The sequence below is a fragment of the Anthonomus grandis genome, chromosome 2 (assembly GCF_022605725.1).
Source record: "Anthonomus grandis grandis chromosome 2, icAntGran1.3, whole genome shotgun sequence".
NCBI lineage: Eukaryota > Metazoa > Arthropoda > Insecta > Coleoptera > Curculionidae > Anthonomus > Anthonomus grandis.
Window position 1 is genome coordinate 37,843,620 of NC_065547.1, and position 23,626 is coordinate 37,867,245.

General features: G+C 32.3%; 2 protein-coding genes across 3 annotated transcripts in view; one reads left to right on the forward strand and one right to left on the reverse strand.

The window, feature by feature from the left end:
- The window catches only part of LOC126750272 (putative inorganic phosphate cotransporter), a 30,091-nt gene extending 20,678 nt beyond the window's left edge, over positions 1-9,413 (reverse strand). Inside the window, exons 1-2 of the mRNA XM_050459841.1 lie at positions 9,319-9,413; positions 9,089-9,267 (exon numbers count right to left, since the gene is read on the reverse strand). Of these exons, the coding sequence (XP_050315798.1) occupies positions 9,089-9,267; positions 9,319-9,355 (216 nt within the window). The 5' untranslated portion in view covers positions 9,356-9,413. The remainder of the gene's footprint in view (positions 1-9,088; positions 9,268-9,318) is intronic.
- Positions 1-23,626, forward strand: part of LOC126750267 (probable 3',5'-cyclic phosphodiesterase pde-5) — a 149,247-nt gene that overhangs the window by 118,065 nt on the left and 7,556 nt on the right. For both annotated transcript variants that reach the window (XM_050459827.1, XM_050459826.1), the window contains 3 exons: positions 15,468-15,694; positions 15,904-16,022; positions 21,206-21,430. In XM_050459827.1, the coding sequence (XP_050315784.1) occupies positions 15,468-15,694; positions 15,904-16,022; positions 21,206-21,430 (571 nt within the window). The remainder of the gene's footprint in view (positions 1-15,467; positions 15,695-15,903; positions 16,023-21,205; positions 21,431-23,626) is intronic.

The window sequence follows — 23,626 nt, forward strand, 5'->3', positions numbered from 1 at the left end:
AGGTATGTTATGGACCTTGTTATACTAAGTTTACTGAAAATGGATCTGTTGCAAATAAAAAACGTGATCATCGGCGAATTTTGGATGAAGCCGCTCAAGTTGAAGTTTTGGGTCATTTTGGAATAAATCCTAATACTTCATTACGCAAAATTGTTGCTGCCACTGGTATTTCATTGGGCTCTGTTCACACAGTTACCAAACTTCAAAAATTTCATCCATTCAAAATGAAAATATTGCAAGAGTTAACCGAAGACGATTTCGATAGGCGAGTTGAGTTTTGTGAAAAAATGACTGAAGCGATTAATGATAAAACTATTCATGTAAAGAATATCTGCTTCAGCGATGAATGCACATTTTATCTAAATGGATTTGTTAATAAGCATAACTGTAGATATTGGAGCAATGAAAATCCTCATGCATTTGTAGAAGGGCACACTCAGTACCCTCAAAAAATTAATGTATGGGCAGGCATTTTAGGAAATAAAGTGATTGGGCCATTATTTATAAATAGAAATTTAAATGGAGACATTTATTTGGATATGTTGGAAAATACCGCTAAAATCAATCCGCTTATCACTGAATCCACTGAAAACCAAATCGATGATGATGGAAACCCTATACTTGATGAGGCTGAAATATATTTCCAGCAAGACGGCGCTCCTCCTCACTATGTTCTTCCCGTTCGGCAATGGCTAGACGATGAGTTTCCAGATAAATGGATAGGGCGAAGAGGGTCTATAGAATGGCTTGCTAGATCTCCTGATATAATGCCGTTAGACTTTTTTCTATGGTGTCATTTGAAATCTATTGTGTTTACTCCCCAACCTGAAAGTTTCGATGAACTTCGTCAACGCATCATATTGCGGGATATCATGGCAGCTGTCGGCCATGATATCCCGCAATATGTTTTTAAAAATGTCCGTCAGGAATTTGAACATCGCCTATATCATTGTTTGGCCAAAAACGGGCAACATTTTAAACACTTATTGAAATAAAAATTGACATTTTCATTTTTTGTTTTCTATCTGAACAAATTAAGATAAACAAAGATTTTTCTAATTTTCTCGAAAACGAATCGACCGATTTAAAAAAAACAAACGTCAAAATAAAAGACTTTGAAAGACCTTTTAAACAAGCTATTATTCGTACCCCTTGCTATTTAAAAATTTTAAGGGGATGACCCTGGGTGGCAGAGAGTTAAAGGGGGTGAAGTAATTTTAGGTTAGAAAGTTTTCCCCTTTGACAAACCTTTTGACGTATTTCGGCGTTTTTTTTTTAAACATGGTTTTCGATAAATCCGTGGTGGAAAGTTTTCAAATTAACACCCTGTATATATCTTATAATATTCAATTCAATGAAAGACTCTGATCGATTCTTTATCTGATTATCTTGTTATTTTTCAAAATTATTTAACATTATTTTGTATCAACCATATCAAAATTCCCATATCCATCGTTAGCATGGTTTTTTCAGTGAGCTGTCTCATCATGTTTGTAGATCTCATACTCTGATGTCATTTACATTAAAGTTAAAATTGCCTTTGACCTGGTGCATTATGTTATTGTTGGGAAAAACAAAATGCTATAGGCTTTATTCAGCTAGGTTAATTAGTTTGCTTGTTCATACTTTCTTGCTTGATCCAAATTTTTCGACCATATCGGTTTTAAATTATTATTATATTTATTACTATTTCATGTATACTACAAGCTTAACAATATTTGTCAGATCAGCTTTAAAGAGGCTCATAATTAGAAACTCTTAAAGGTTTTTCGAACCAAAATTGATAGCTGCCTCGTATTAAATTGATTTTATTAGTATGACTTGACCCTATTGATTTTGTTCAGTGTAGGCTTACCAAGTATTTATTTATCTACATTCATTTATAAAAGTAAAGCTGGTAATAATGCATTTATACACTTAATAGTACCTGCCTCCTTAGAAAAATAGTTTTTGCTGTCTGCTGGGCCGCTCCAATCCTTTGCGCCTAAGAATAATAAATATCTTGTCCAATTTCCTCTTTTCATATATACAGGGTGTTCCGTTGATCATGTTACAAACTTCTAGGGATGGAACAAACAGATAGAAAACGTCAAAAGAAAAACAAAAGTTCATATAAACATGCGGGTCCGGAAAAGCTTCCTCAGGGAGCTAGAACTCTTTCTCTCTCTAAATAACCTTTAAAAACAAGTTTTTTTTAATAGCTCCGGAACTACTTTAGCTATTGCAACCAATTTTGGGAGGTAAATTATTGTTAGTACGTTTATTCTTTTGAACCTACTAAATAAAAAAAATATTTACCAGGGGCTTCAGAATCAGGAGGGTATTTGGTAAATTTAGGCCTATTTCTTTAAGACTTTAATGTCTGCCTGTTTGGGCATTAGATTATGATGTTCCTATGCTTTTTACATAAAAAAGGTGCTCTTAGTAAAAGTCGGTAAATGGTAAATATCACCGTTTTTGTGAAAATTGACGAAAAGCAAGTTATGAGATACAAAAATGAATTACCTATTATTATTAATAAACAATTTAAAAAAAAGTCTGGCGTAAATAAAAAATAAATGTTTAAAAAAAGTTAAGGTAGCCACTTTATTAAATTAGTACTTAAATCAATTAACTGTTACTTTAATTACCTTGAGGCATAAAATGTTTAAATGATTTTAAGTGTAATAATAAAAAACCAACAAATTAACAATTTTAGAAACGTAAACAAATTTTATTAAAGATTGGTATTACAAAAATAAATTTAAAATATTAATTGCTCAAAATGCCGGCCGCCACGATCCATACATTTATTGTATCTACGCACCATATTAAGGTTGACGTGGTTAAAAATATCAGGCGTGGTTTGGATTACTTCAGCAGCTGCGGAAATTCTGGCCACCAGGTCTTCTCGTATATGAAACTCGACTGGAGTTTCATATACGAGACTTTTCATATGCCCCCAAAGAAAAAAATCTAAGGGTGTCAAATCTGGTGAGCGCGCTGGCCAGGTGACAAGGCCTCCGCGGCCAATCCAGCGCCTTCCAAAATTTTCATTTATAAACTCGCGCACAATAAGTGAAAAATGAGCTGGAGCTCCATCGTGTTGTAGCCATAAGTTCTGTCGTATATTTAGGGGCAGATCATCTAATAGTTCTAGCAGTACATTTCTTAAAAAATTTAAATAAATATTTCCCGTTAAACGAGGAGGCAACATAATTGGACCAATTAAACGTTCTCCAATAATGCCGGCCCACATATTGACCGAAAACTTATGTTGATAGCTCCTAAAATGAATACCATAAGGGTTTTCCTCACTCCACACATGATTATTCCTAGAATTAAAAATGCCTTCTTTTGTAAATAAAGCCTCGTCAGTAAAAAGGACATATTTTGGAAATTGAAGTTCTTCTGTTCACCGGTCAAGAAACCACTGGCAAAAATTCACGCCGGGCATCAAATCATTGGGTCCTAATGATTGCACCTTTTGCAGGTGGTAGGGCCGAAGAAGCTGTTCCTTAACAACGTTCCATACCCTAACATGATTTACATGCATCGCATCAGCTACTGATGAGTTATCTTCAAATCGCTGAAGCACTTCTTCCTCAAAATCCGGGATTCGGATGTTCCTTTGCGCGCCATTATCTTAGCGTTTTATTTTAACGGAGCCAGTCTCGCTGAGCCGTTGATTGACCCTTTCAAAAAGTGTGTGAGCTGAGCTGGGATTCGCCTTTCGGGAAACCGCTCTTCATATAGTCGAGAAGCAGCTCTACCATTACATCGAACTTCCCGATAAATTAAAAGCATATCGGCGTATCAGCAAAAGTGTAATCTTCCATTACTTAACCGTAATAAAAAGGGAATTAATATCATGTAAAAAATACTGACAGTGACAAATTTAAAAAATACTGACAGTGGCAATAAATTAGCATTATTATTATTATTAAAATAATTAATTCAGGTGCAGTATCTTAGTTTGGTTTAAGTCAATTTCCACAAAAACGGTGATATTTACCGACTTTTACTAAGAGCACCTTTCTTATGTAAAAAGCATAGGAACATCATAAGCTAATGCCCAAACGGGCAGAAATTAAAGTCTTAAAGAAATGGGCCTAAATTTACCAAATACCCCCCTGATTCTGAAGCCCCTGGTAAATATTTTTTTTATTTAGTAGGTTCAAAGAATAAACGTACTAACAATCATTTACCTCCCAAAATTGGTTGCGGTAGCTAAGGTAGTTCCGGAGCTATTAAAAAAAAACTAGTTTTTAAAGGTTATTTTCAAAGAGCTCTAGCTCCCTGAGGAAGCTTTTCCGGACCCATGTTTATATGAACTTTTGTTTTTCTTCTGACGTTTTCTATCTGCCCTAGAAGTTTGTAACATGATCAACGGAACACCCTGTATAGTGTAGTAGGTGCCTATACCGAGAGTCGATTCTGCAGTTATTCAGGATCAAATGATGACTCATAGTCAATAAAGGCAAATTGATTCATCTGATATTCTTGCTTTTTCTATAAGGGTTCTAATTGTAAGGAGATTATATCATATAATGCAAATCTCATGCAATATCCTCTTCCAAAATTCAGTCTGCTCAACTAATTAATAAGTGGATAAGCTTTGGCATAAGACGATAGTGATAATCTTCATAAGTATCCTATAGACTTCGACTTTACCCTTCCTTACATTCGATTCTTTCTAAATAACATTATGAATATGAACATGAGGAATTTTGGATTTCTGTAAGCATTCAGAATTTGCCATCTTTTAGCATATTTCATTTCGTCTATTCTGCTTTATTATTTTGCATTTCTTTTATTGCCTGCTCTATCTCATATGACTCTATATCTGGTATTTGTTGTGAATAATCCACTTTCAACTGCACTATGTATATTATAATTTGTATAATGCTAAGTCTGGTCTTAGATGTATAGGTACAACTCGTTATAGAATTCTATAACAATTTTATTCATTTGGTCTTTGTTAAATTCCTTTTATTTATTGTTGGGTTTTTAATATGCTACATTGGCTTAAAAAAATAGCAACATTATCAATATTTTTATTAGTCTTTAATTAAATTATCGCAATGATGGTTCTATGCAATAATATTTTATGGAATATCAAAGTAACATTTGAATAAAAACGTAAATTGATTTTTCGTTATTAATAAGGGCTAAAAAAATGGGGATATTACATAGGATTCTTTAGTTTCGGAGGCAACTTTGGCGGAAACTGTAGAGACAGACAGAGCACCACAGAATTATTATAAAATTAAATTATTGTAAAATTTGGAATATAAAGCATATTCGAAAAAATGCTTTCTTACTCAGATAAAGGGTGTCAAAGTTTTAATTATATTTTATTTTAAATTTAATAATGTTTAAAAAAAATTTTCACATATTTAAATAAAATGTAACACGTGTGCATAAATTAATTTATATACATCTTCTTACGCAAAAATTATTATCTCGCACAGTATTGATGAAAAACGAACATCTCTTTACTTTTTTTCGTTTAACGAATTGTTTACAAGTAAACATAATAATAACATTGCTTCAAATGTAGTCTACCAAAGATCAGGTGACCTGGATGGTCAGAACACTGGTCTAGTAACATTAACCAAGTTATTATTCATGTCATTCCTCCCTAGCAGACCAATCCATCGTTGACGATAGTTATTATTCAGTCTTACAGCTACTAAAAAATGCGAGAGCGCACAGTCCAGTTATACCTCACTCACTTGCCTTAAATTAATCGGTAAAACCTCCTCTAGAAAGTCCTCTAGAGTATTGTTCATCAACTCCATAAATAGTTCCGAGCTTAACCTTACAGCTAGGATATGTGGACCAACCCAACATTTACAAAACATTCATTTAAAAATGATCATGGTCAAATTTTTTCGTTGATTCTGATGCGCCTATAGTCGGATTACCGAACAGATGGAGTAAACGATGTGCGCGAAATATAGGCCCGCCCATCGATGCAACCTTGGCAGATTTAGACGAGGAGAATTATGCCTACTTATTTTATATTATTTTACCGTACAGCTTTGCTTTGTAAGCAGCTTTTTTTTTAAATATAATACGGTCGCCTGTAAAATGGGTCCAAACCGATTTTGAGGTTGTGCCAGGTAATGATATAATAATCCCTTTTAAGTATTTTGTTATGCAAAGTTATGTTAATATATTGGGGTTTACCAAAAAAGGATAGATAATCCTTTTAAGTAATCGTGCCAGGTCAAACTTTTAGGGTGTAATTGGCCAGATTCATCAGAACCGAGCGCTACCTAAGCGCTGGAAGTTTTGCCCATAATAGTAAGGACCAATAAAAATTATAATACCTGAGCAACAATCGAGCGCTCAGGGAGCGCTTTTTTCTGATGAACCCGGCCATTATAAAATATAATTTTATGATCGTAATCTGGTTTTGAGAATTACTTAAGTAGCTTTTATCTTTTTTTAAATATGTGTTTTAAAATGAAAGAAGGAATAACAAGTTAGGGGCTGCGCTGGTAGGCCTGTGAGATTTAAATTTATAGATTGAATATAAGTATATATTTGTTCCTTATTTAAAAAAGGAACAAATACTACATTTATTTTAATACATTTTTTACACATTATGTTTATTTATGTAAAAAATTAAAATTATTTTTTACCTAGGTAACATTATTTAAAAAAACAACATTTTTGTTTTTCTTTTTGATCGATGGAAAATCCAATATATCAGACAAGTTTTATTTATAAAAAAGTTTATTGTAAATGTATTTATACTATATTAAACTAATTTATAAAAAATATTCATGGAAAATAATACTAATACATGAACACAAACGATCTAAAGCCGCTCGACTAATAAAATTAAATAAAACCCCAAGTCATGAACCCTCTCGAGGCTCTAGGCCACACCTCCGACGCAGAACGATCACGTGTTCGGTAACCCAAGTATAACAAATTATAGTAATTTCTTATCCAACCTCTGGTAAAAGAGAACTAATTCGTCCTAAGAATCTTATATAAAAAGTCAGGAATTTTTTCTATCAAGTTTAAAAGCCACTGACCAAATCTTTTTTTTTAGCATCACCCGGGTGCAACTCCTGAATAGGCTGCAAATGATATGCATGTTTATGGACATCATGTAGTGGTCGTAATATTTTAGACTCTGCATTTTTATTACGAAATTCAATTCATATTAGAATGCCTGCATTTTCGTTGAAAAAATGCACTCATATTCATTGTTAAAAAAAACATGTTTTCGGCTCGAAGGACCATTTTATTTCAAGTATGAAAATAAACAAAAACTAAAAGAGCTGGTTCAAAAAATAAAATTAGGTTTAAAATAACGTTCGAAGTTTGCCTACCTTGTGGTTCGGTTACTTGTTTGTCCATATATTTTTTTAGTGAATTTCCTGAGTACCCAGATTAGTTTTCTTCCAAATACTCAACTTACTTTATTTCTTTACACTGATCGGTTTCTTATATTAGCAATAAATGTTATTTATCGAAGATTATTCGTTTTATGTAGAAGAAAATTATTGGACTGTTCACTTTTTACCGCGCAAAGTTGTACCTTCTCCTTAGGCAGTCGAACATTCCTTTTTGCGGCAATTTAAGGTTCAAGTTGAAGTGATTTACCAGTATAAATACAAAAATATATAGTAATAAAGAGCTGAGTCGAAGAATTTTTGTGTAGATGAAATTGGTAAAATTGGAATACTAAACGAAAATAATTTGTATTTTTGATCGAATTGCTCGCGATTGTAGAAATATTAGCGAACAAACACTTGCCAGTGTTCATGAGGAATATCAAAACAGACTTTATTATTGTCTCGCAAATAACCGAGCAACTATTTATATATTTTACGTTTACTTTTTAAATACTTATTAAAACCCTTACTGTTTATAACAAATATTGTCCAGAAGATTCCGAATCCTAAGCTTACGAGACGTCATGTGTAATAATAACGGAGAATCAGTTGGTTACTCGGTGTTTAAAATATCGCCCTATTATAGTAGCTTATATGTAATACCAGAAAATGTTGTAAATAAATAATAATTCAAAAAAGATGAAACCAAATTTACTTTACCTAAAAAATAAACAGAAAAATATTAAATGTCGTCGAATAGCATAAAAATTTATAAAATAGATAAATAGAATATATAAAATACTGGAAATATATTACCAGAAAATAAGTTCAAATGTGTAAAAAAATAAGAAGTTTTCTTCTATACAAGTAGTTCCCTAAAAACTAAGAACTGTCTTGAAGAAATGACTTCAAATACAAGAAAGGAATTTAAAATACTGTCATATATCAAGAAGAAACTTACTTAGAGTAAAAAATTACTCGAAATGTCTGAGGTATATAAGAAAAGAACCTTAAATGACATGAATTTAGTTGTCTCGATGAAATAAAAGACGGGTGAAATTATAGCAAATATTAATACAAGTTAATTCTAATAAATATCCTAAAATAAGATTAAAAATTAGTCCGAAAGCCTGCAAAAAAAAATAATTACAAATACTGGGATAAAATATAAAATGGCTCCAAAGATCCAGAAGTTATGAAAAATTAAATGAAATAATAGAAAAAATTAATTCAAATGTCTAAGACATTACTTTAGAGAGGCTAGTATAATTGAGAGTATGAATAGTATGATAAAAAAATCAAAAAGAGAAATTAAAAATGGCTTCGAATGCCTAGCACAGAAGAATAACTACATCAAATGTTTTAAGGAAAAAAAATGCCTAAAATGTAATGGAAAATCACTCCAATTGTCAGGAACATTAAGAAATGATTTTCAGCTTAGACAAAATAAGAGATTACTTAAAATACCGGGAAAAAATCAGTAATCAAAAAGTGTAAATGCTTGAAAGTGGTAAAAAATTACTTCAAAATGTCCAGACAAAGGCAAATTAAATACATAGGTGAACTCTGCTGTTGATCATGTACAATAAGTAGTCAAAAGATACCTTAAGTTAGGATATCTCTGGTCAGTAGCCTAATCGAAACGAAACAATTAGTATTTTATAAACTTAATGAAGTTTGAATAGCATATTATAGTGAATTATAGTATTTTCTTGTATATAATAATTTGCTTTTAAAAAAATACATACCTTACGAGGCTTTTCATTTAACTGAAACATAGGACATGCAACATCCGTAATGTTGGTCACAACAGGAGGCTCGACCATCTCATTGATAGCTAAGTTAAGCGCTACCCTCATGTTGTAGCTATTTTGTAGCGCCAAATGAAGCAGGATAGCTAATACTACTCTTTGAGGGATCTTGCAACCTTTAAAATGTCTTATTTGTATTTCAAAAAAACGGCAACTAATTTACTTACAGCAACAAAGGCATTTAAGTGGATTACATCCAATCATTTTATTGTAGTGTAAGATTCAAAAATTTTTTTTTTTAATAATACCTTGTCAATGTCAGGTTTTGATTTATACGTTAAGAGAAGTCGACAAATTCAAAATAAGGGTGTTCCAGTTGAAAAAGTAAATTTTATAACTGCTTTGTCAAGTCATTAAAGAAAAACCCACAAAATGGTCGGCTTAATCTAAAACTTTCTGGCTTTGAAAGCTTCTTATTTACGCCCTTTCGAGCTTATTTTACAAGCCCTAATCCGGCCTCAAAAGGAATTACAAATCGAGCTTTAGAAGGTCATCTTGAATATTTCATGAAATTTTAGGCAAAGATGAAAGATTTCTCTAGTCAAACATCGGCTTTGGTTAATGGATTTTAGTCTGTAGGCTGCTTGCGAGTCGCAATTGTCGTGATTTACCTACATAGATTTTTAATTTTAATTTATAGGTTTTTAGCTACATGACATACTTTTCTAAAATAGCAGTATTATAAAATATTTGAATGTTAATATGTCTGTAAATATATACTAGTTATAAAATATAGAACTTTTAATAATTCTCTCTATAATAAAGAACTTATTACTGTCAAGTGAACAAAAAAAAAATTTTTAATAGTCGAAATATAAATAGTACGTTTCAATGTTGTCCGTTGTTTTTGCCCTTATTGACTTGAAAGTAACACAATATTTGTATCGTATTTGTGAGGGTCATTTCAATAACCCTCAACCTACCTATTTTTCGCTTCTTTTTCCAACTAAAACCAATTTTTTCCTTTATTAACTTAGAAATATAAATATAAAATCACTGCTGATATCAATATTTTTATATTGCTGACTGAAGAAATTCTTTTTTTGATTCCGGGTCTAATAAAATTATAGGAATATAATCTAAATGTATAATCTAGGAGTGATTTTAAAAATTCGTCTTTTCATAACTAGTAAAAGAACAAGAAAAATGTTGGCTAATTGTTGGTCGACAACAATTAGCAAACAAATAAAATAGATGAAATGAATTAGCCAAACAGTATGAAATAATTATTATATCAATGGAAATAAACAAAACAGATAACAAACATGTGGTTAAAAGTACTTTTGAATTCACTGCACAGATAAATATGTTTTATTTCTTATGAGAAGTAATTTTTTTTCGAAAAAAGAATCAAAGAAAAAAATCAAACACGCGTAGTTTCCAATAAAAAAATGTTAGAAATAAATATTTTTTTAATAACATATTTTCAAAAACATCATCTAGTTTAAAACTCATTTTAAACTAGATTTATGTTAAGTTTTGGAAAAGTTGTTAACTTTGTATAAAGTATAATATTGTATTGTATAATATAAGTCTGATTATCGATCTCGGATGATGTTTAAATACAGGGTGTTTCAGAACTATGAGATCAAACTTCTAGGGGTTGTTCAGTGCAACAGTAGAATCCATTTAAGTATAGGAACCCATGTCCGGAAATGTGTCACTACGCCACTACGGCCCTAAGACGCGTTTAAATTTAGAAAAAATATTAATTACCTAAATAGGATCTGATGCATTTATTTTTACCTTTTGTATATGATACCCATCACAACAATTGTTCAAAATGTCTTCCTCCAACCTCAATACACCGATTTAAACGCCGCACATGATTTTGGCGGACTACACTAAAAATTTTCTTAATTCGTCCAATTAAGTCTAGCTCTGATTCTACTAGAGTTTCGTAGACTAAAGACTTTACATGTCCCCACAAGAAAAAAGCGACGTTAAATCGGGTGACCTAGGAGACCAAAAACGGCTCCACCTCTGACAATCCAACGGTGCCCAAACCGCTGAGCCAAATACTCGCGTACTTGTACAGCAAAGTGAGCCGGCGCTCCATCATGCTGAAACCACATTTGCTGTCTAACGTTTAGTGGAACATTTACAAGGAGTTCTGGGAGAACTTCCTCCAAGAAACGCAGATAAATAGGTCCTGTTAACCGTTCCGGTAGAAGGTATGGCCCAATTAAATAATCATCAACAATGCCTGCCCATACGTTGACAGACCAACGATTCTGAAGTTTTCTTGGAAAAATTGCATAAGGATTTTCTTCGTCCCAAACATGGCTATTCCTATTATTAAAAATACCGTCTCTTGTGAAAGAGGCTTCATCGGTCCACAAAACATATCGTAAAAAATTTGGTTGTGCAATGATGTGATCCAGAAGCCATCGACAAAATTGAACTCTAGGATGATAATCGGCTGCAGTCATACCTTGAACTTACTGGAACTGGTAAGGATGAAGTTGTTGCTCGTGTAGTACCTGCCAGACAGAAGCGTTACTCGTATTCATATTCTTAGCGACGTCACGTGTGCTATTTGATGGTTCATTGGCAACTCGCTAAAGCACCTCTTCTTCAAATAATGCATCTTGGTCTTAAACATGCCTGTCTCAGCGAGCCGCCGATGAACCGCAATAAACTTTTTGTATCCAGGATGCTGTCGTTCGGGATAACGTTCATGATACAACCGCGATGCTGCTCGTGCATTGTAGTTTATTGCTCCGTATGCCAAATGCATATCCGCCAATTCTTGATTGGAAAAGTTTTCCATTAGCAATAAATGTTTAAAAATTGTAAGCTATAAAATTTTTAACATGACATTGAGAATTGGCATTGATAAGCGTTGATTTTAAACAATTGTTGTTATGGTATCATGTACAAAAGGTAAAAATAAATGCAGCAGATCCTATTTAGGTAATTAATGTTTTTTTATAAATTTTAACGCGTCTTAGGGCCGTAGTGGCGTAGTGACGCATTTCCGGACATGGGTTCCTATACTCAAATGGATTCTTCTGTTGCACTGAACAACCCCCAGAAGTTTGATCCCATAGTTCTGAAACACCGTGTGTATCAGTATGGACTTAAGATTTATTACCTTCTTCGATGCAGATTGCACTGCCGCGGCAGAGAATGATGGAGATGTCTTCGTTGCTCCTACTTTTAAATAAAAGATAGATTTTGCACTTAGTGTGTGAAATTTCCATTGGATTTACCTTTATCTCTTGTTCTAGTAAATATGTATAAGGAATGGTTTATGGAACATGCAATGCTAAGTCGCTCAATATAAACCAAAATTGCGGTGGATGCTACTTTTATCCTCTGGAATAAAAGCGAAAACGATCTGAAAGAATTCTTGGACCACATCAGAAAGACTCATTCTCGATGTTCTTGTGGCGAACTATACAAACATCGGTATACAGAAAATCTATGTACACTGGATAGTAGCAAAATTATGAGTCAAACCGTTACGTATTTATCAACGCGGGGATCTACAAAAGACTATGTAAGAGTGCAACTACGATGTGGAACTCAACACTGAAATAGAAAATATAATTGGAAATTTGCGGCAGAACCCTGGTTCTAAGAAGCTGATTGAAACCGATATCCAGAAGTTAAAAATTAAGAGAAATGAGAACAACCCACAAACATCGAATGAATATGCAGAGCTTTTCACAAACTCATCATTAAAGGAATTTGACTACATGTATTGCAAGAGAATATCACATTAAGATTAAGACTACCTCAAAATCGCAGAACACAATCAGGAGGGGCGCAGAATCAAAGGCCAATGTTTTGACAGAACATCCAGCATTAGAAAAAATTCTTAATAGGAACTTATTTCTTGCAGAATCCAGAAATCTCCAGCTAACCGGGTATAGGCACCTCTACTAAGTGATAATGCTTCGGAATATTTACCAATGGAGAAGTTATTTCACGTCCTGTTTAAACCTTAAGACAATGAAAGTCTGACAGTTACTACATTACTATTGTCAATCACCTTTAGAAACAAATATAAGTTTAAGATTTTTAAATTTCATACATGCTAAATTATACTTTTTGTACGACCATAAATTTGAATTTAAAGCATGACTGTATAAAAGTGAAAGCGGGATAAATTATTTATCATAGATTCATACTTCGTAGATAGGAAACTGCCATAAGAGCCAATAGAACACTGAATGTCGATAGACTGTTGCGCCCTCTGAATGTCAAGGAGTGAAGCGGAACTAACCGGAAGTGAAAAACCGGTTTGTCACCGTGTAAAAGCGGATAATTTAAAATTTGATTATGGCGCTAAACTTGAGTTTCGCTCTACTATACCGTGCGCTTAAAATTAGTGGAAAATGCGAGGTTCTTAGAAATTAGAGTAATATACAGTGAAGACGCGCAAGTTCACGGACGAAAAAAAATTCATTTAAAATTCAGGGGTGTATTCGAAAAAAAATCGCGATTTTTTTGATGCTGAATCCATGTATACAGGGTGGCCCTAAAATTAGCTGCGACTATCAATTTAATTTTTTTAAATAGAAACACCCATTTTTTATTTAATTTTTTTTAAACTGTATAAAGTTTTAAGTATATTTTGTATACCATGTCCTATACCTAACCTCATTATTTATTAAGAAATTTGCGATAATTTTTTTTATAAATAACCATGAATTTTTGGAACAGTTTATAAAAAAAAACAAAACAAAAAAATTTAAAGAAATTTCCTGACAGTAACCAAGTCAATATTCAAATTCTTGTAATACTTTACTTATTGTTTGAGGCCGGATTTGTTGTATTTCGGCTCTAATTCTATTTTTTATTTTTCTAAACTTTCAGGTTTATCAAAATAAACTTTATATTTTAGATAACCTCATAGATAAAAATCCAATGGGGTTAAATCTGGCGACCTTGCTGGTCATTCAATAAAACCCGTCCTTCCAATCCCTCTATTTGGGAAAATGTTGGTAAGGTAATCTCGTACTGTTCGCGAATAGTGTGGGGGGAGCGTCATCGTGTTGGAACCATATCGAATCTGCCGGTATAAATGGGTTTTCACCATTTGGATAAAGTGCTATTAAACTAGGTACTATCTGATTTTCAAGTAACTCTAAATATTTTTCAGGGCTAAGTGCGCCCTCAATAAAATGGGACCCACAATTGAGGTGCCCACAATTCCTGCCCATGAGTTTAACTCCTTGGGAAATTGTGTGTGACTTTCCATACTCCAGTGTGGATTTTCTGGTGTCCAATAATGAAAATTTTGCCTGTTTACAAAACCATTAAAAAAAAACTTGCTTCGTCGGAAAAAACAATCTTACTTAAAAATTGTGGGTTTGCACTACATTTATTCATCATTATTTCGCAAAACTCTATTCTGCGGATGTGATCATTTTCAATAAGCACATGATTTACTAACCGACTGATCTGCAGCAACTTGTCGAGTTGATTTATGTGGATTTTCTTGTAAATCGAGCAAAATATCTAATTGTCTATTTTCTGGAAGCATGGGACGGTCCAGGTCATATTTGTTTCTAACATGACCAAAAATCTCTAATTTTTTTTTCCATTTTGTTTACTACCAAACGTGTAATGAGCCTCTACGGGTACTGGTATATTCGAGTCTATAACAATAACTATTTATGCAAATGCAGTGTCGCCTATGTCTATATTCGGTTCAAAGTTTTTACTGCTTATATTTCAGTTCTTTTACAACAATATAATTTACTGCTTTTTTAGAAATTTTTTGTATCCCATGTGTCAGTAAACCCAAATGAAAACTAACACTGACAACAACATACTGAATTAAATAACTGGAAAAATTTTGTGCGAAATATGAGAACAGATCAATTTTGTTAAGATTTGCTTAATTATATATTTGCTTAAAGTTCTGCAAGCTAAAGAATTATGAAAAATTGCTGCATTTTATAGGACCTAATTTGATGCTTGACAGTCTGTGCAGCCTCGGTAAAAGCGGTAGTTTAAGTAGTTTTAAATTCTTAGCGCCATCTAAATGTCGAGGCGTGGAAGCTTGTTAGTGTTCCGTAAATCGCCGAAGCTTTTAAGGCCCTGATTATTTATTTCATTGGTTTACCTTTTCATGGCACCACAGATACACATTTCGAAAAATGCCCGTACTGATTGCGGAATGAAACTATTCCTTCATCAAAAACTTTAACGCAGAGAAAATGTTACGTAATAGTAGTATAAAAAACACAATTTCTTTCCGGATATCATCAATATCTTCATCCACCAATCAAGCTCGTTGTTTCTACCTTGCAGAAGCCTATTAAAAGAGCTACAATAAAATGTATTAATTTCTTTCCAGGGCGAAATAGCTCACATTCAGTGCCAACCGATTATCCAACCCAATGGAGAGCTGGTAGCTGTGCTGGAGTTATGGCGGAAGGAAGCTGGATGCCCGTTTCATGAAGAAGATGAAGAAATAGCCGCCAGCTATCTGGTGTGGGGAGGCATCGCTTTGCATTATGCACACTTGTACCTGAACATGAACCAACAGAAGCAACTTAACGATTTTCTTTTGGCTGTTGTTAAGTAAGTATTTAAAGCAAGAAATTAAAAAAAAACACATTTAATAATAAAAATGAAAAAAACGTTTTTGCTTATTTTCTTTGTCAGAGCCAGCAAGGGGAGTTTTCCATTTTAATTAAATTTATGAAAAAAACACTAAATAACTTTGACCTAGTAAAGTTCGAGGAACAAGAGATCTGTATGACGTAATAAAATTTGAAATTAACTTTTAGATCAATATTTCAAGATATGGTAAGCATGGATATGCTTGTGATGAAAATAATGAATTTTGCGCAACGTTTGGTAAACGCTGATAGGGCCTCTCTGTTCTTGGTTGACAATAAGAATCAAGGTAAGTTTTAATTATTTATTTTCTAGCTATTAATTATTGTTATTTATTTTTAATTAGAAAATTTAATTACCAATTAAAAACTAAATATTAGTCTTTGCGATATAGTTAATGAATAAAACTAAAACAGTTAAAGTAGTAAAAGGAAATTTAGAAAATTTGAATTTTGATATACATATTTAGAATAAAAGGTTTTTATTTTAAATATTTTTTGACAGGATTAAACTTACTTTTTTCACGAAAGGGGTTCTTCTAATATATCTTTTGCAAGGTCATCAAATTTTCCTTGAACGTCGCTTTGTTTTTTTAATTTGATCTACGGGGTATGGAGAAATTAAATTTTATTGATTAATATTTACGTTATTCCGAATATCAGGTAAAACATTTTAGGAATGCCTATTTCGATGAAACATGTAACCTTCAAACTTCAAAACCCAATTTACTGAAAAATATAGCCTTTGACGTCGAAGTGATAGTTAAAAGATTTAATATGTTGAAAAGAAGCTATTTGGGGTGAAAATACTAAGAGATAACAGTATGGTAATTGACCATCAGGAAATGTTCTGCCCGATTTACACCTAAATCAGTTTTTCTCAGTATCAACGCCATTATGGTTTCATAGTTTTTACTTTGATTGATTTTAATTACAATAAATATTAGTTAGAGATATGTCCGTTAGGCTATTAACGAATACAGGACTAGATAATTTCAATAAGAAGTCTTCGTCAGCCTAGGGTACTTATTTTCACTTTTTATCTCATTTCCGTACAGAACTATTTACATCTGTGATGAAACTAGTATAGAGAGATAGATACATCTTATGTTACAACGCATGAGTCTGTCTTACAGTGAAATTGGAGAATCTACGAATCTTTGAAAAAAAAAGATAAATTTGGCATTCGTTGGTTAAATATTAGAATCTTTTATCTTCTAAAAGTATGTTCAGTAATTCCATGTTTTTACTTCTATCTAAAACCGGCAACATCTTACAATGATTAAATGAACATTTGGCAATCTATTTGGAAATTAAAAACGCATTTAAATTCACTTATCCTCTGTTGTTACTAACAGCTCGATATCTCAACCAAATATATTTAATCCTTAAATAATTAACTGGTTATTATATATAATAATTTTTACGTTACTTTAAGTCTTGTATCTGAAATGTAACTAAATCTTTTGTATTTTATAAATTTAAGTCTCTTTGAGAATTATGGACGAATTTTTTTATATGGTCAATTTATATCACAGATTACAGCAGATTAAAAAACGCAGTTAATAAATATTCTAGTATATCTACTATATCTGCTAGTACTCATAAGCTATAAAAAAATGCTTTATATGACAACTCACAAACAAGCAAGAGGTGGACAATTTTTAAGTAAACCACGCTCCCAGAATTAGTTTAAAACTTAACATACCCGCTCAACATGAAATGTCGATAAATAAATGATAATAATAATTTGATAAATAAAATATAATAAAAAAATATATAAGCTAATTTTAACAAAAAATTTAAACCACTACTAACAATTACAGTAGCTATGCCATGCAAATTTTAGTTATAAGATATAGAAATATATCACTATTCAAAGCTTTTCTCAAAATATCATTCAAATTTTGTTCATTTGTTACCTATTTACCCTTCTGTACTTTGGCCTTTTAGAATTTTCGTTACTTTTCGACATAAAAATTGAACTTTTATTATCACAATCTAAAGTACCGTAAAATGCCTTTAATATTAATTAGATCCTAAGCTGATCTGAATACCGTTTAAGTGTTATCTGACTGTAGTAAGTGTTTTTCCGTAATAGGTAAATCCTTAATTTTTTAGTTCCTTATCTTAATAAAAAATATTTCCTGCATTCCATGTATCTGTAGTTAGACGGTCTAAGAATCTGCTTAAACAAAATAATGAAAAACATATATCAGGTCTGATATATCAGGTTTTTTCGTAGATACATTAATCCTTTAGTTAATTGGCACTGTATAGATTTCTTCAAGTTCCACTTTTATCATTATGCATTCCAGTTTTCTCTTGATAAATTTTAATAAAATCTCCTGTCCTTGTTATCTTCATTTCAGTTTTTCTAATAAAGATTAATTTTTTTCCCGTTGACGTTTATAGTACGAATTAATCCCGGTACACAGACCTTAAAAGAAAATCAGGCAGTCTGAAGCCCCCTGCAGCGGTACTACCAAATAACAAATATTATATTAAATAAACTTATAATTATAAACAATTTTTAACAATATAGGACTACTAAAGCTTCTAACTCCCAAACTTAAATGAAATAAATTAATTAGCAAGCCCACTAAAGGATGAGATGCTCTGTGCATCCATTGCCTCTCTTCTAGTGTCCATTGACGAAGACGAGAATTTTAGACATTTTTATTAGGATATTTAGATTTTAAGCCTAAATCTACATTGTACGTAATTACAGATACGTTAGGCTGTCAAGCCTCTCCGTGACTTTTATCCGATCAACTAGAGATATGCGTATCCGTAAAATGACGTTATATTCTTATTCCAATTTTTGGTGTTTACAGTGTTGACCTTCCATAATTGCTTCAACCTAATTTTATGCCTTGATTGTAAAGGAGTTCTCGGATCCCATAGAGGTTTTTTGACATAAATGAATAAAACCAACATTTCGTCATCTAATTTGCTGTGTTTTTGGTCCCTAAAGTTAAAATATTGTCCTTATTGGCGCAAAGCTCGAGGTAAAACCCTGGTTTTCCTCCATATACATACGTACCGAGCAAAAGTAAAGAAACTTATTTTTTTTATTTTTAAATTTATTTTATTAAAGTTAACTAAAATTTTTTTATCCTATAATACTACACCAAACTAGATAATAAAAATAAAGCATAAACAATATAATTCTACTTATTATAAAGCCATATGTAAATTAATTAAAAAAAAACAGGGAGCAAAAATAGAGAAACACATATTTAAAGAAAATATATAATAACATCAAATTAATATTTAGTTGCATATCCCTTATTTTAATAACTGCAAGGCATCTCCTTTTCATAGATCCAATCAGGTTCCCTAAGGTCTCCTTTGGTACAGAATGCCATGCAGCTTCAACTGCTTCAAACAACTCGTCTCCATTTTTTTAAATTTTCGGGATGTTCCTTACGAATTTTTTTGTCTACTAAATCCCATAGATTCTCTATGGGATTAAGGAGAGGACTCTGAGCTGGCCACTTTATAACACACACAACAGTTATTTGTTTGTCCTCAAAATTTTTTTTTATAATTTTAGCCGTATGCTTCGGATCATTGTCGTGTTGAAACGTCCATTGCAATGGCATGTTTTCCTCTGCATATGGCAACATATTATCAGTTAATATTTCTCAATATTTAAACCGATCCATAATCCCATCAATTTTGACAATGAGGCCCATTTCCATACCAGAGAAACAACCCCACACTTGTACATTTCCCCCTCCATGCTTAATAGTGCCCAAAGTATACTTTGGATCAACTCGTTTATTTTTAGGACGCCTGACCCATAAAATACCATCAGAAGAAAATAAATTAAACTTACTTTCATCCGAAAATAATACTGTATTCCATCTTGCTTCTGACCAGTTTAAATGGTCATGTGCAAATTGAAGCCCGACTTCAATTTGCACATGACCAGTTCGATTCTTCTTCGAAATTAAGGGTTTCTTGGATGGTTTTCTTGCCGGCAAGCCACTGTTCCTTAAACGTCTTCGAACTGTATGGACACTAATATTTACATCGTCTAGTTGAGATTTTATATCGACTGCTGTGTTAAATGGATTTTTAAGAGCTAAGGATTTAATTTTCTCGTCAACTCTAGGCGTCGTTTTTCTAGGCCTACCAGTTTTAGGTGGACTTATTAATGAGTTCCTAATGCGGTGTAACTTTATGGTTTTGGAAACGACTGAGCGGTTTAATCCTAACTTCTTAGCAATGATTGCTTGCTTAACACCCGATTGATATTTTGATATTATCAACTGTTTTATACATAACGCCAAAGTAATACCTCGAGGCATATTTACAGGTTATTCTTTATTAATTAACAAAATATTATTGTGTATTGCTTTCGATAAGCAAACATAAACTAAGAACTTTAAAAATGTTTCTCTACTTTTGCTCCTCATAAAATAAAGATAAGCAAATAGATTGTTTTTGTTGCAAGAATTTATAAATACCAAATATGTTTTTGCATTCCTTTAAACCTAAAAAAATAATGTGAGTATTTGTTTATTGGCAATAGTCGATTACTCTGGCTTTTTATTTATTAAATAAAATGTTTCTCCATTTTTGCTCGGTACTGTATATTTGAAAATTTTGGTGTTCCAAATAATTTTGACACTGACTTTTAATTAAAAAACTGCAATAGTCACATTTAAGATATGTGAAACTCGGTGTCGAACCCAAACTCGAAATTCTAAAAGGAATAGTACAAAATAACAACTAGTAAAAAAAAATTGGTAAAAACTCAAAAATAATAATAATAAAAAACAAATAGTACAACGGGCCAAAAAAACGGAATGAAGTTCCTTTTGAGCCTCTTATTGGCTGATAGCAATCACGTGGTCTCAACCGTAATTACGTATCAATGTGGATTCAGGCTAAGTGTTGGTACGAACTGACGTCGTCGTTCTCTTACACGCTCATATTATAGTTTTGTTTAAATTGCTAAGTATTTGAGCCCTCGTTTTTCACAAAATCTAAAATAACGAAGATTTGTACCGAGGTTATATGAATTAAAAAATATATCCATGCAACCTACCTAACCTAGAAGCAACGTAAATGTGAGTCTTAGTGCTACTTTATGTAATAAATGGATCAACAGGCGATACAACCCAACCATTTAGAAAAAAAAAGGAAAAATTTCAGTGGACGTAAAAGTGCAGGTCCTGTTAAAAACTTGTCCAATTTATTATCCTCAACTGGCAACACTAATTTTATTATGTAGATTTCGTGATATGCCAGATGGCGCTTTTCGAACTGAACATCCTCTATTACATATACATATATTTTAGATATTTCTTAACCCTTTCAATACAATTAGGTACAATGCCGCGATTTAAATCTCGACTTTGGCACTTTCATTAAAAACCCAATTACATTTAAATCGTGAAATCTACGTACCTCAATTACCTTTTATACTGATTTTCATATTTTCCCATATATTTTCCAGAGCTGTACGCGACGATATTCGATATAGGAATCGACGAATCTACCGACAAATTAAACGGGGACGAGGGGGCGATGGAGGATCTTATAAAGGTGCACACCTCAAAGGAAATCAGGTTTCCTTTGGGAACGGGAATAGCGGGCCAGGTGGCCATGACCGGGGAAGTACTTAATATTCGAGATGCTTACGCTGATAAGAGATTTAATAGGACTGTCGATCAACTTACCGGTAAGCATAAAATAAGAAAGTAAATAAATATCGATATAAATAAATCGAGTCGATATTATTTAATAGATGTATTTTTTTTTCTTTTGTCTCTTAACAATACGTGAACATTTTATTCTCTTTTTTTTTTCATAACATTTTCTCAGATCATCAATCTCAAACATTTCAGAATCATTTTCAAAACATCATCTCAGAACATTTTAGCTCCTTTTTATTCTCTTTTCTTTTATTTCTCCTATTTATTTTCTTCTTACTATGATTTCTTTCGCATATATAAATGCACGTTTCTTACCTAGTTCCTTAGCACACAACTGTAGTGTCATCGGGGTCTCTGAAACATGGCTACATAGTTATATAAGTGATCATCTAATTAGTTTACCAGACTATAATTTTGTGAGGCAGAACAGAAATTCTAGGGGTGGTGGCGTGGGCCTATACATAAAGAAAAATATCAAATACTCTATTATACTACAAAAAAGTACCGAATTTATTGAACACATCTGGTTTAAGTTATTCTTGGGTGATGAAATCTTCGTATTAAGAAATATATATAGACCACCTTCATCCAATATTAACAATATTTTTTATTTATGAAGAAATATTGACAGAATTATTTGCAAGCAATGATGCATTCTTTTGCTTTGGGGATTTTAATATTGACGTGGGAAATATGGGCAACAAACTAAGTGAATATTTACAAAATATTACTGACGTATTTGGTTTAAAACAACTTATCTCACAGCCCACAAAAATAAATAATTATAGCTTATCTACTCAGGATAACGTCATAGATGTTGGCACTGAAGATATACAGATATCTGATCATAACCTAATCTTTTGTAATATTCAAACCAAAAATAAAAATGTAAAACCATTATATAGTTTTAAATTTAGACGTCTTAACCTAATTAATAAAGAACTTTTACAACGCGACCTTGAAAACATTTCCTTGAAAATTTTTTATGAATTAAATAACGCCAATGAAAAGGTACATTTTCTAACTTCAAGTTTATTAGGATTGTTTGACAAACATGCCCCTCTCGCCAGTGTCAATGGCAATACCAAATCATACTCACCATGGATTACAGATAACATTCGTCTTATGATAAAACTTCGCAATAAAGCACTTAATAGATTCCGAGCCACTAAATACCCCAATCACTGGGTTTACTATAAAGAACTTTGCAATTTTACAACATCGGTCATAAGAGCTGAAAAAAAGCTTTTCTGAATACCGTACTTTAAGTAAGCTACCACTAAGCAGAAATGGCAAGAACCTAAAAAAATAAACATAATAAAAAATAGATCCAACCACATTCCAGAATACCTGTCCAACGTTCATGAATTAAATAATTATTTTTCGTCGATGAATACCAATAATCAAAACATACATAATGAAACATTATTATCCTATCTAAATAACAAGCTCAATCTTGCAAATTCATTTTCATTTATTTCTGTGGCAGATAGCGATGTATTAAAAGTAGTTTATAACCTAAAATCAAATGCAATTGGCCAAAATAAATTAAATTTAAATCTTATTTTATACTGTTGTCCATTTTTAATTCCTCATATTAGACATCTTGTAAGCTTCTGCTTGATATCAGGTACATTTCCTGATTTATAGAAGCAAGCCAAAGTCCGTCCATTTTACCCGTTAAACAATCCGGTTTTAGACAGGGGCATGGTTGTGAGACAACTCTTGCTGAGGTCACTGATTCAATATTTAAATCATTAGATTTGAAAAATGCATCTGTTCTTATTATGCTAGACTACTCTAAAGCGTTTGACACTTTAAGCCATGAACTGTTGTTGGCAGTACTGCAGTATATTGGGTTGGGTTGGGTTGGGTTGGGTTGGGTTGGGAAAAAAAAAAACAATATGCGAATCCTTAGTCTTATCTCACTTTAACTTTTGTGACTCAATTTATGGTCCATCCCTTGATAATAAAACAAAAGGTCGAATTCAAGTTGTTCAAAACTCCTGTCTAAGATTTATTTTTGGTATACGAAGACGCAACAGCATTACTTATAAGCTTAAAGATGTAAAATGGTTAGATATGGCAACACGTAGAGAGCTACATTCAGTTTCTTTTAATTATAAAATTTTAAAAAATCGCACCCTTTAGTACCTCTTTAATAAAATTAAACTAAGAACTTCAGCACATCGTGTAAACCTAAAAAAAAATGTTTATTTAAT